Source organism: Channa argus, chromosome 19, assembly GCF_033026475.1.
Source record: "Channa argus isolate prfri chromosome 19, Channa argus male v1.0, whole genome shotgun sequence".
Classification (NCBI taxonomy): Eukaryota; Metazoa; Chordata; class Actinopteri; order Anabantiformes; family Channidae; genus Channa; species Channa argus.
The window spans coordinates 15,158,831-15,172,356 of record NC_090215.1 but is presented as its reverse complement, the minus strand read 5'-3'; the positions used below and the strand labels follow the sequence as shown (position 1 = coordinate 15,172,356).

The window sequence follows — 13,526 nt, the reverse complement described above, 5'->3', positions numbered from 1 at the left end:
CCAAACAAATCATTATCATGATCTGTCTATTTGGTACAAGGTCTCTATGTTTTTAAGAACAGGTTCAGACAAAATAATTACTTGTCTCTTATTAAAAATACATTTTTAGTCAGCTTGTGGACAAGTACTGTATTTGGTACTTGTATATGGTTGTCCCTTAAATCATATAGTATACCCACTTCTTGCGAAGCAACATTCCAACCTTTTATTTTTTTTGCTTTTAATTTAAATTTTATGTCCTGTGTTTGCTTAAGCAGGTTGGTACTACAATTTCCTGAAGGATGAACAAACCCTACTTGTTTTACAGAAAACTGGCAACCCAGCATAAGCAATTAGAAGCTATAATGAGTGATTGTTTTGCATATTTGAATAAACTATCGATTATTTATGAAGATGATAGGCATTTTACTGTCAGTTCACTAAGACACTTTCTAGGTTTTCCGTGTGCCTTGGGAATCAAAGAATGGTACAGCAATGACGAAAAGGGGCTAACGCAACCACACGTTAGGCTCTAGGAGGAGGAATTTAATCCGATCCTAAAGATCATGTAACACAATGTAACACAAACACTAATACGACAATTATGAAAGCGTGATATTTTATAGTTGTGGCGTTTTTCAGCCATCCTCGTAGATAATGCAGCAGGATGCGGTGATGCTGCAGCGACTCAGTCACTGATGATGAGGGCGGAAAAAAAAACGACGTGAAGGCGACGGTATTTTTTTTTTTTTACCGTGTGTGAGTGATGGTGTGGCAATCTATGTTTGAGGAAGTCGAGAACCTCAAGGAAATGGACGACATATGTGTGGCCGTGTTCGTTGGCTTTTTGTCTGTATCAGCGATGAAGAACGGGATCTGTTCAGCCGAGACAGTGCTCGCAGCGATGTAACATTAACGAGAAGCGACATATCTGCACTGGAACAACGGACCCGATGCTAGCACGTTAGCTTGCTCCCTGATGGCTCTTCCCGCGGGGTTGTAATTTCCATTAGATTGAGGAAAACTTTTAACTCGTTCCCTTAACGTCTAGACAAACTGTAAATTTTACCTGGCGATCTTTCCCGTGTATCTACTTTAGTTAGCTGACCGTGGATGTAACGCTAGCCCCCAGCGTTTACGGTTAACGTTAGCCGAAATTATGCTAATGTACCACGGTGTTGGCTTAGCGGAGGTGAAGAGTCAAGTACATAGTTTACATGGAAATGACTAACATAACCTGCCTAGTTCGATATACAGCAGCTAAATCCATTTAATGTATGGATAATAATAATAATAATAATAATAATAATAATAGTGCCAATATATGTAACTCCAAAGGGACAAAATAGTTTAACTGGTGCAGGTGGCGGCTACGTTACAACTGGGCTGGAGACAAAACAGTTAATGTATCATTTACATCGCGACGTCCACATATAATATTTGCGTCATAGATTGATTGGATATTTTACAACGACCGCTTTACTCACTGAGACTGAGGAAAGAGGCATAATGTGACAGTTAAGGGCAGTTTTGTGTCAGTGTTTAAGAAGATTCTCCGGACTGACCTTTTTGACCAGCTAAATGTGTTAACACAGGGAAGAGGCTTGACTCGGCCTCAGATGCTCTGTAGCCGGTGCATTCTTTTCAAAACAGCCTCATTTGGTGTAACTCGTAACTTCCAGACATGCGTCTCTCCTCGTTTATGGCCTTGTTCAGGCCCGCTTTACCCCTGATCCTCGGCTTGTCTCTGGGATTCAGTCTCAGTCTTTTGATGGTGTCCTGGACACAAGGGGATACTGACGAGTCCTGTGGAGACGGACTAGGTAATGGCATGCTTTTCTTGGTGAGGGGAGATTCCAAAAGGGACCTAAGGGATGGAGCTTCAGAAGAGGACTTTCAGCCACGTATAGTGCCATATCACAAGGACCCAAACAAGCCACATAAAAAAGTTCTCCGGTGAGTGTGGAACATGTAATGTGTTTCTATTTATATTTTTAATTTTCTGTTTTGTTTGGCTTAGTTTCTTTTTCCAGCTGTTCAAAGAAATAAAAATGACATTGGTGTGCACAGTAATCCTTTTCACTTCAATCAACATATAGCCTATAAACCATCGTATGAAAAGGGGCGTTTAACAAACAATAACTAATTGCCTTTTCAAAAAATATTGAGATGGCTTTGTTAAAGAAGCACCACAAAAAAAAAAAAAAAAAAAACTGCTTTAAATCAAATCCGGCAGGGTTTGGTTTAAAGAACCCGAGACAATCTGATTTCAGAGGATTTACAATTGTTAATTTCTTTTTAATAGGCTTACATTGAAATCTCTCTTGTAATAATCTAAATGCACTGAGAGGGACGTACACTATAACTGTCCTACAGACAATACTGTAGGTTGTCTCTTAGTACAAATACAAAGCCCAGGTTTGAATATCTTGCTCGCCTTTTTAATTTTTTAAATGTTGAAGCCTCTTTTAATAGCTATAGAGGTTTGACTTTGTTGCAGTCTACATTTCTTGTGATGGAAACAAGGTGACTGTAGATTGTGTTATATCACAGTTATTATGTTTGTGCTCTGATGTTCTTTTAATTTCTGCTTTATTCCTCACATCTCTAGAACTCGATATATCCACACTGAACTAGGCATCAGAGAGCGACTGCTGGTGGGCGTACTGACCTCTCGGGCCACTCTGAACACACTGGCTGTGGCGGTGAACCGCACAGTTGCCCATCACTTCCACCGCACCTTTTTCTTCACAGGCTTGCGCAGCCCCAAGGTGCCTCATGGTATGACCGTAGTGGCCCATGGTGACGACCGCCCAGTGTGGCTAATGTATGAGACGGTGCGCCACCTCCACCAGCATTACGGCTCAGATTACGACTGGTTCTACTTAGCCCAGGATGACACTTACATGCAGGCAGATCGTCTGTCAGAGCTGGTGGGCCACCTTAGTGCAGGTCAAGACCTGTATATGGGAAGGGCAGAGGAGTTTATTGGTGGGGAGGAGAAGGCCCGATACTGCCACGGGGGTTATGGCTACCTGCTGTCTCGCAGTCTGCTGGCCCGACTGCAGCCCCATCTTGACACCTGCCGTAATGACATCCTCAGTGTGAGACCTGATGAGTGGCTTGGCCGTTGCATTATAGACTACCTGGGTCTCAGCTGTGTGGAAGTGCACGGGGTAAAACAAATACATAAATAAAAAAACACCAATAGAAAAACGCACTGAGATTATTAAACAAAGTAGTTTGGAGGAATCTTACCTTTTCTTACCTGCTCTGTATGTGTGGTTCACAGGAGATGACCTACCTCTACTTTGAGCTTGGGAAAAATGCAGATCCAGAGCGTGAAGACAGTGCAGAGTTTAAAAATGCCTTCACAGTGCATCCTGTATCAGAACCAAACCTCATGTACCGCCTACATAAACGCTTCAGTCAGATTGAGCTAGAAAGGACTTACCTGCAGATCCAACAGCTGCAGGTTTGTTACACGGCAGAGGGATTTTTCACATCTACAAACAACTACAAAATTTGATATATGACTCCTATGGGATGGAACTGTCTCCAGTGAGCCTCTGTGGTGATGAGTTCTCACTGAAAATATACACTTTGGTCTGTTCTCCACCCCACCCACTTTGGAATTGAGGTTAAAATTCCTGGCTGATAAAATATTTATACATGTCAAGAAGCCTAGACAAGGCATGGGGTGTTTTTCTGGAACATGAAGTGTTAAATTCCAATGTCATCTGAGTCTAAAAATATGATGGTTATTCTTTCAAAGTAGCTTCCAATTTTAGTTGATTAGTGATGTTTTTATTCCACTTTAAATATACTTTACACCACAGAGCAATCAAAGAAGCCACAAAGGCAAATGCTTACACTGTTTGAACATATTCTTTTCTAGCTTTGATTTTACATTTAAAATATTTTTGTGTGTACTCCTCCAGATGCAGATTAACAACCTGAGTGACTTGACTCCAGAGGGTAGGACTGGAGTCCATTGGCCTATTGGAATCAACCCTCCCTTCCAACCAAGAACCCGTTTTGAGGTTATAAACTGGGAATACTTCACAGAAGAGCACATTTACTCATGTGTCGACAGCTCACCGAAGTGCGAGATCAAAGGTGCAGACCGTGCCGATGTAAATGCTGTTTTGGAGATTGCGGTGGAGCGTCTAAATGAGCTTTACCAGCCACAGCTGCGCTTTCGTAAACGGCGTCTGCTTAACGGCTACCGGCGCTTTGATCCTACGCGTGGTATGGAGTACATGCTGGACCTTGCGCTTGAGGCCTACACCCAAAAAGGCCACAGTCAAGTCATTGCAAAACGAGTCAACCTGTTGCGACCTTTAAGTGCAGTTGAGATTATCCCAATGCCTTATGTGACTGAGGCAACACGGGTGCAGGTCATCCTGCCGGTCACTGCCCAGGATCAGGACTATGTCAGTAACTTTCTTGACATGTATGTGACAAACACTCTCGACACCCATGATAATGTTTTACTCACATTCTTGTTCATTTATGATCCATTTGATGCACAGCGAGTCAGCCAGAGTGATGTGTTTGCTGGCATCAAAGCCATGATTGGGGAGGTGGAGAAACGCTATGGAGATGTGAAGATCCCCTGGATCAGTGTGAAGACGGAGGTGCCTTCGCAGGTCAAGCTGATGGACATCATCTCCAAGAAACACCCGGTGGACACGCTCTTTTTTCTTGCTAGCGTTTGGACAGAAGTGAACTCTGACTTCCTGAACCGCTGTAGAATGAATGCCATCAGCAACTGGCAAGTTTTCTTCCCCGTCCACTTCCAAGAATACAGCCCTGCTGTCATGTACCGTGACCAGCAGCCCTCCGCTGCATCCTCCTCTTTTACCTCGGAGTCTCTGCGTGATGGTCACTTTGACCGCCACATCTTTGATGAGGCCTGCTTTTACAATGCAGACTACATGACAGCCCGCACTAAGATGGCTGCTGATATCTTAGACAATGAGGAACTGCTGGAAAGCATGGATGTGTATGACATATTTGTTCGCTACTCGGGTCTACATGTGTTCAGAGCTGTAGAGCCAGCACTGATCCAGAAATACGTGCGGCGAACATGCAACCCTCGGTTCAGTGAGGACATCTACCACCGATGTGTGCTCAGCAACCTGGAGGGTCTGGGCTCACGCTCACATCTAGCCATGGCCCTGTTTGAACAGGAGCAGGCCAACAGCACCTAGACGCCTGGTGCACAGAACAATGTGAATTGTATTTGCGTACTTTTGTGATCCACACACTGAAATGACCACACTTCCACTTGGACATGGACACTTGGACAGAGCAAATGCGTGGATGATGGATGTGGATTCTCTGGCTACAAATCTCCCCACAGAGTGTATGAGTAATTCTGACTTACGAGTCTATAACTTTGAATTAGTTTGACCTCAACAAATTTTGAGTCATACTGGATCTTCTTACACACTCCCTTAAAAGTGAACATTCACAGAATACAGAGTTGTTACTTGTAATGCTGCTGTTGATGTACTGTAGTCTTGCAGAAGTGGAGGAACAATATTTACTCTCCCAACAAATATAAGACATTTTGTCTTGAAATAATAAGCAAAGGCCTTTATTGTTAATAATCTGGGGGGGAAAAAACTTGAGCCATATGTTTTCTGTAGTGAAGATGTTTAAGAAGATACTGTAAACAAGCTGAAGCCGCTGGCTGCCTTTTTATTAAGATATATATTTAAGATATTAAACAGCAATATTTCTGTTGAGAGTTGTTTCTTACTCGTGTTCAGAGTGTATAAAAATGTTTCATTAGACACGAAGGGCAACAGTTTATAGGATCTGTATGGGAAATGCTCCAACTGTTACTCCTGGAAGTCATTGTTATTTGCTTGGCAGAGCTGAAGAAAAAGTCAGTATGGCTGAAGTAACTTCCCTAGTGCTGACATTCTTATATTCAGAGTAATACATCTTGTCTTCAAGCTTGCCTAAAAGCTTAGCTGCAGTACCCGGAGGCCGTGAACAGTTTGTTCCAGAGCAGCTTGCCCCGCCTCATCTCCTCATTCATTAAGTCAAAAATTCTCCACCCTTACCCAGGCCTCCTTGGACTTTGGCAAGCATTCTGTACACATGTCTTTAGGGAGAGAAATGAAAGTCTTACCCAGAGGGAGGGTCCTGTCTACCTATCCAAGGTCCGCCATGGTGTAGGTGGTTAACCTTCACAGCAGAATGGCTGAACAAGCTGAATGGCTTATTTCATACAGCCCTCTCCTCCTCATTTCTGAGGTCCCCTATCCTCCCCCGCCCACAAAACCTCCCCATGTGAGGGGTGTCGGCTCAGGAGAACAGTGTAGCAGCAGAGTGAAAGAGGCTCTTTCTGAGGTGGGAGCACGGCTGCAGTCAGCAATTCAGTGTGGAAAGACCTCTGCCTGTTCCTTTGTGGTGAGGTCAGCGAACAATAAAATGTCTGTCTGCCACCTCTGACCAACACTTGGCTCACGTAGGAAACTTAACCCACGTGTGACTTTGAGTCCAAGATGAACACCTTGCTAATGCAGAGTATGAGAGCACTCTTATAAAAAGGCTAATGTAGCAAAGCACAGTTGGTTGGATATTGGTTTGTGCGGAAAAAAAAAAGTTGAGTGCCTTGAATAAAGATGTGACTATCAGGTGCAGTGTTTAAGTTACTCCCATTTAAATGGGACTAGCAAGTTACTTCATAAAGGCACATTATCTGCTTTTAAAAATTACAATAGTTTTTAGTCTTTTATTCAAAGTAATCACAAGAAAGATGTCTTTGCAGTCTACTAATTCATAGCTTTACAACATTACTGTGGCTACGTAAAAGTCTGTTGTTTCCATTTTTGCATGTCATTATCCAGTTAACATATTAAGTAGAATTTTTTTTTGAACAACTGCAAGAATTTATTTAATTTTTAATAAAGTTTTAAAACTGGGTCTTGGAGCTATGATGTTCAAATACAGTTGTGCATTTTTACTGTGGAAAATTCAATAGGTGTGTTTTAGAAAACAAGGTCGTTATTAAAATTCTGAAAACAGTTTCCGCTTGCCTTTCAGTATTTAAGTACCAAATAGTTAAATGGTTTAGATTATTGAGTAAAGCCATAAAGATCACAAAACTAGTGAACTTGCTTATGTAAAACATTTGGTTAAACATTCCCCAATTTCCTTCACAATATGTTGATTTATGAGCAACTTCCTGCTAACTGTAAGTGCGTAAAGTGACAGAGAAAGAAAGGTTGCTCTAAAGTTTTAACCCTACAATGCAATAATTCGTGCAGTTACAGAATAAATGGTAATAGCAATACGGGCACTGAAAGTAAAGCTCAGTAGCATAGTTCATGAAGTCACTGACTCCTATTTTAGTTTAATGTCTTTTCTTCAGTCTAGACATGTCTTGACCTCAGAAATTTTTTTTATATAATGTAACCTTTCAAAGTGAAAATTTGACGGAGTTGAACTAATGCCTTGTTTTAGGCCATTTACTGTGGTATTATACAGTATATTATCTAATAAGTCATAACTTAAAAATAAAAATTACATTTAGTGTAAGCAACAGTTAATTTTACATCTTTGTGACATTAAAGAGCAATTTCTACATTTTGAACACAGAATAAAGACCTTTAGTTCAAACAGCATCCTAATAATAAGATTTGTTTTTAAGCCAATGAGCTTTAAGAAGCTCTATTTAATACAATATATTAATATGCAACTCTGCCATAAAGGGCAATAATATCTAATTGCATCATTTTCTATAGATAGAAAATGGAGTCAATGATCTGTTGTATGCATAGTAAAGTGGGGGGAAAAAAAGACTTTAGATATCATGGCATTTACAAACTTTGGCAAGCGCTTTTTTATTTACATCAGGCTGTCTCCCAGTGTTACAGCTGTTTTCCCTTTTTTCTTTTTTTGCAGAACGTAATCCCCAAACAAGTTTTGCTGTTTACAGGTATACAGTATTATGTGTACTATATTCCTCACGTCAGCGACTCTCTGACAACAGTGTAAACAGAGAAAGAGCAGTTCCCACTCTTCACAAACACATGCAGGGAGTGGGATGAACATGTCAACAGTATGCCATGGTTTAGTTACAGGAGACACAGTAGTCTGTTAACATTGTGTCAGATATTCTGGCACAGTGCTGCTCACAGCTGGTCATGCAGGAGCTGCAGCCTCACACTTCCTCCACAAGAGGGTGCTAGTGATTTAGTGACAACAATGTGAATGCCCTGGCAATACAAAGAAAAATCACTCTGGGTCTGTCACAGGACTATATAAGATATTAATGTCTATTGTTTTTCCTCTAATGAGTGCAATTAATATAACTTAATCCTAGTAACAAAAAACAAAACAAAACACACATTTCAGAAAACTCACACCTACAGTTAGTTGCTGGTAGAGCACATCATTTTTGGCAAAAGAAAGTCTCCAGAAGGCATTTCAACGCATGTGACAAGTCTTATTTCTTATCACAGATTGCCATGCCATCTTTTTATATATATGTATATATTTACACATCATCAGATGTCCATGAAGCATGCATAGGTCATTGCGAAATCAACCAATGACTTTTGTATATGCTGGGTTAATAAGAGGGTCTCACCCGTGATGAATTGAGTCCCGACAAATAGTTACAGCACAGTGCAAAGAAACCCAGATAAGGTTCCAGCTAGAAACTGACTGCTGTGGAAAAACAAAATCCTTCATTTGATATTACAACATATACATACAAGTCATTAAAAAAAGTGAGATCGGTGCAGATTAAATCATGTGTTACAGCCACTGAGGTTGAAAGTGAGGGAGGTCTTTCTTTGTTGCAGCTTCTAGCTCCCATGATAGATATGGGATGGACCTAAAATAAACCATCCCGACCCGAGATAGTACACAGAGGAACACTAAACATTCCTGCCCTACTAATTCAAAACTCATGGAGCTCCCATACTGCACCATGTAACTCACCCATCCCCTAACCACAAACAAACACACACAGTCGTATACTGTACAGTTGGCCCTTTTAAGGGAAAAAACATATTCACATTCACATCTCTGGAAAAGAAAAAATCTTGATTTTTTCTTTTTCGTGTAACATAAAAAGTGAAGAAATGGACAAAAGTCTCCAAACCTGGGCTTAAGTGTTCACTACCATAACAATTTTAGAGTTTGTTTAGTAAAGCCTGGGAGCTAATTGGCTACTAAGAAAACATGTGGGCGTACATGTTCTTCAAAAGGTTTGGATTTGTTAAGCGTAGCCCACCTTAAAAAGAAATTTTGCATTTTTTTCATTAAACCCAGGTTTGGAGTTTTGCCCATTCCTCTTTCAGTTTCTTCTTTTTGTTGTAACCTTTGGTAACACCTTCATAACATTAACAGGCAAAATACTACACAAGGAAGAGGCAGTGAGTGACTTTGATCCTAGTCAGTCAACATGTCCAACATTTATAGTCATATTTATCATTTTGCTACAATTAAGGGAAGAAAAGCTATTATTATGATAAATACTTGTTTCCTTCTTCACGAAAACACTACTTGCTATAAATACACATGAAGATGTTATTGTAATAATACTTAAGATCAGTCACCTAATACTGACAGCAATAAAAAAAAAAAAAAATTGGTTGGGGTTAACAAGACTTTTATGAGACACAGTGCCAGGTTTTTAAACCTGAAAATGAATGAAATCCACACCTCTGGTTTATAGATAGCATTGATTCCCTGCAACCGCCTAATGTATCACACTCTAATCTCAACTTTGCTGGTGTAATTAATCAGTCTTTTTAAAAAACATTCTCCTAATGAGAACCAACTAAAACAGCCACGCTTACAGTCACACCGCAAAACAATTATAAAGAGTTTTAAAAAGAGTTGGAAAATATGGTGGCTCAGCCAGGTTACGTCACATAGATTTCTGTCAGACACAATAAGTAACTCTTTGAGATGAGAATACAAAAACACAGTGGTGTGTGAACAGCTAAGTGACAGTTTGTCTCGACAAGGAGAGAAACAGAGGGGGTTTTGCTAGTGACATATTGATAAAGCAGAAAGTACGAATGGAGAGGAAAGTTTTGTTTCCTAGTCTTAGGATGTTTGTGGTCCGAGAGGTCGATCTCCTTGGGTCGGCCATGCAGTTGAATACGCGTGGTTAGCATTGATGTCTGTCCTTACAGTCCAGCACAAAATGAGAAAAATATACAGTGGGCACACATGCGCTTTGAGATCTGATCACATCGCTGCTGTCGAGTGAAGATCAGCTCGTCTGATTCAAAATTTTTTCTCAGACATTGGGAATATCTCAGAAATTCCATTGTTGAAAATGTACTTCTTTCTTTTTTTTTTTTTTTTTACATTTTGAGAGGTGTATGGTTTTCCCAGACTAGAGCAATAGCCTTGCTATTGCCACACACACACACACACACACACACACACACACACACACACAAACATACACACACCAGCGTGTGACTCTGAAATCAGATGCAGAGCTTCAGGAGGGCCTTGGTTTAGGTGTTGCGGACAGCTAAGGCCTGTTCCAGCTCCTGTCTCCTCTGCTGGATCTGATGTGTAAAAAGGACAAAGAAAACCATGAGCCCATAACCCAAACTGCTAGAGGCAAAGCTACAGGATGTTTTAGACTGAATGCAAAAGACGCTGAGGTGTTGATTCCTCACCTTGCAGTAGAAATAGCGGCTCACAGCCTCCTGGGACCAGGGCTCGTGGTAAAACGCCGCCCTCCTCTCCTCTTCAGGATTCCCCACCACATCTGTCATTAACTACACAAAATGAGAGACACAATGGTCATTCATAGGACTAAACCATAACCACCACTAACTGTATGTTATATGTGACAAGAAATCGGCTTTCTCCAGAAAGCTGACTGTGCATGAGCTGACCTATTTTAGTGCATGTAAACACAATGCAGTGTTTGAGATGAATGATGCCACGTCAAGAGTTTTTGCATAATTGGTATCATCAGAAAGAAAATGTCCAACCCATTATTTTTTATCCATTGGCAGCAATGTTAGTTGATCGATCTCTCTGCAACACCTTGGAAAACTGTATGAACAGATGGTCCCCTGAAGATGATTCCTTATTATTATGCTGACCTTTCATGAAGTTTCGCTAGCCTCTGATGGTTGCTAGGTGGACCTTATACTTTTAGTCAGGTCTTTTATGTAATGCTATAAAAATAAATGAGGCTGACTTTATGACTCTTTATTGGTTGTCACATAATTACCACCTTTACACACTCAGGCCTTCCAAATCCTCCCATTGTCTGTTTCAGTGGTTTGCAGTCATGACTGATCCATACTAACATCTAGAAATTATGGCACTGTCAAAGCAACAAATTGTTCTTTCAGGGTGATTTTAGTTGTGAAAGCAGTGGCTTCTGCGTGTGTGCATCTGAATATACTGTAAATAGTAATATCAAACCTTGAGGTCTCGGCTCTGAGATTTGAGCCAGTCCTGGATGTAGCCCTTGGGATCTCTGGAGAAGCTGAGCATAAAGTCTCTTTGTATCTTCAGCTGGTTGATGGACTCAATGGTCTCGTGGATCTGAAGGAGGAGTAACATGCTACATCAACAAAACACACAAATGTTTGTGATTCCTCTACTGCTATCACCTCTTCAAAAATGCTGGAGCCTCTTGGTATTCTGAAGACCCCTAGAGGATAGATTTTAAATCTTCCTTAAAGCACTATATGTTTACAGAACATGGATGTGGACAGAACACGCATTGTGCATGTTAACCCCCATCACGTCTATTGGGCTTTACTATTGTTACAAATATGGTTTTAAGAAAAATTTGAACCTATTCTTTACACTAGACTCCTACCCCTACCTACCTCTGGATGGGATTGAGAGTTTAAATGTTGTCCACAAACAATAGCATCTCTGTTCAGGAGTATCTGCATTGCATTATCGTTCAAACATTCCAGTGAATGAAAGTAGGCCAATAAAGTATCTAAATATCTTTTCAACAAAGGTTTCGATTTTAGCTGCTCACTGCTTCATAGGCAAATGGCATTCTTCTTTTGCATGTCTTAGCCCCTAGCATTGTGTTGTGATGAATGATCTTGCTGTAAAAGTTTAGATAAATGAGATAAACACATGTACCATCAGGACATAGGTGCACCTCTGCCGCCACGTAAAATTAAAATAGCATGTAAATTTAGAAGAGCAGAACAGCTGCCACATGAAAACTTCTGCAATAACACAACAGGCTTCTGTTGAAAATTTGGGCAACAGAATTTGCAGTTTCCATGAGGCAGTCAAATGATCACGTCATTGTTATATAGAGTATCAAAGTAAGATAAAATCAAGTCGAAGCATGTATATTTTTAATCTCACCTTGTTGTCAAGTGAGGCTATTTCCTGCTGGTTGGCGGTGGAGAGGAGGAAGCTGCTCATCTGGCTCTTCAGGGGATCTTCCACCTCCACGTCGATGTCATAGCAGGCCGTCTTCTTCTGGTCGTTGGGGTCCACACTTAACAGGCAGCACGAACAAAAAAAGGGAGAGAAAAGAAGGAAAACAAGATTAATAAACCGCAAATCTTAGAGGTGAACACTAGCACATTCATTTTTGCAGAGGTTAAGTGAGTTTCCAAAATCCTTGCAGAACCAAAATTGAGAGCATTCAATAAATCCCTGAAAGCAAAGCTTGGTGCCCGCAGCTTTACTGATCCATGAAACCATTGCACCTTTTTTTAACTAATTAGATGTTTCTTTATATTCCTTTCTTTTTTGTGTAGTGAATAACCACAATGCTGAACAACATTAAGTTACAAAAACATTAATTAGAATTGGACTGTTCGTGATGTAGAGTGGCCCTAATTGTGGTACAGTATTTGTTTATTTAATTATACACTGTTTTAAGTCGGACATTCCTAAATAATTTTTTTAAATTGAACTTATATATTGGTCACACAAAGTTCCATGGTATAAAGATTTATTGCATATCCAATTAAATATATTTTAGTAGCAATTTTTTTACAAATGCAAAGATGGTCAATCAATCAATGGTCACCCCATAGTTATCATAAACACGGAATGATGCAGGAACTTAACATTAAGAGAACATGTAAAAAAAAACAACAATAAAAGTCTTCTTTGTGTATAATTATTCTTACATATATTATTTGTTTGTCATTTTGAACAGATTTTTTCCCCCCAAGTAAACAAACTGTTTACCTTTGTCCACAGAAGGAAAACAATGGTTTGAATGAATTTGGGGTTTAAATACGATACTGAAATTGATGTATAAATATATAAATATATACAGATAATAACCACCTTAATGCTAAATGAATATTCTCTTCACTAGATTATCATCTGACTGCTAACAGACGGAGCATTAGTGTAATTTTTAGTATTTGCATTAGAAAATTTTGTACATTTCAGTAACTAGGTAGAAACCCTGTCGCTGTTATTCAGGTTCTCAGTCTAGTCTCTAGGTCTCATCTTTTTGCTGTAACACCTGACCGTGTAACACCAGCGTAGACTGTAATATAATATGTCATATCTGAGTGACTGCCATTTCA

General features: G+C 40.1%; 2 protein-coding genes across 7 annotated transcripts in view; one reads left to right on the top strand and one right to left on the bottom strand.

Moving 5' to 3' along the window:
- The first annotated feature begins 666 nt into the window (after nt 1-666).
- On the top strand, nt 667-7,024 carry chpf2 (chondroitin polymerizing factor 2). Its single transcript, XM_067486727.1, has 4 exons — nt 667-1,935; nt 2,591-3,155; nt 3,272-3,454; nt 3,921-7,024. The coding sequence occupies exons 1-4, from the start codon at nt 1,664-1,666 to the stop codon at nt 5,193-5,195; spliced, it is 2,295 nt and encodes a 764-aa protein (XP_067342828.1). The 5' UTR covers nt 667-1,663; the 3' UTR covers nt 5,196-7,024.
- A 790-nt stretch (nt 7,025-7,814) lies between these two features.
- The window catches only part of smarcd3b (SWI/SNF related, matrix associated, actin dependent regulator of chromatin, subfamily d, member 3b), a 39,447-nt gene continuing 33,735 nt past the window's right edge, over nt 7,815-13,526 (bottom strand). For all 6 annotated transcript variants that reach the window (XM_067486731.1, XM_067486732.1, XM_067486729.1 and 3 more), the window contains 4 exons: nt 12,337-12,472; nt 11,419-11,541; nt 10,656-10,757; nt 7,815-10,541 (listed from right to left, as the gene is read on the bottom strand). In XM_067486731.1, coding sequence (XP_067342832.1) covers nt 10,488-10,541; nt 10,656-10,757; nt 11,419-11,541; nt 12,337-12,472 — 415 coding nt within the window. In that variant the 3' untranslated portion in view covers nt 7,815-10,487. The remainder of the gene's footprint in view (nt 10,542-10,655; nt 10,758-11,418; nt 11,542-12,336; nt 12,473-13,526) is intronic.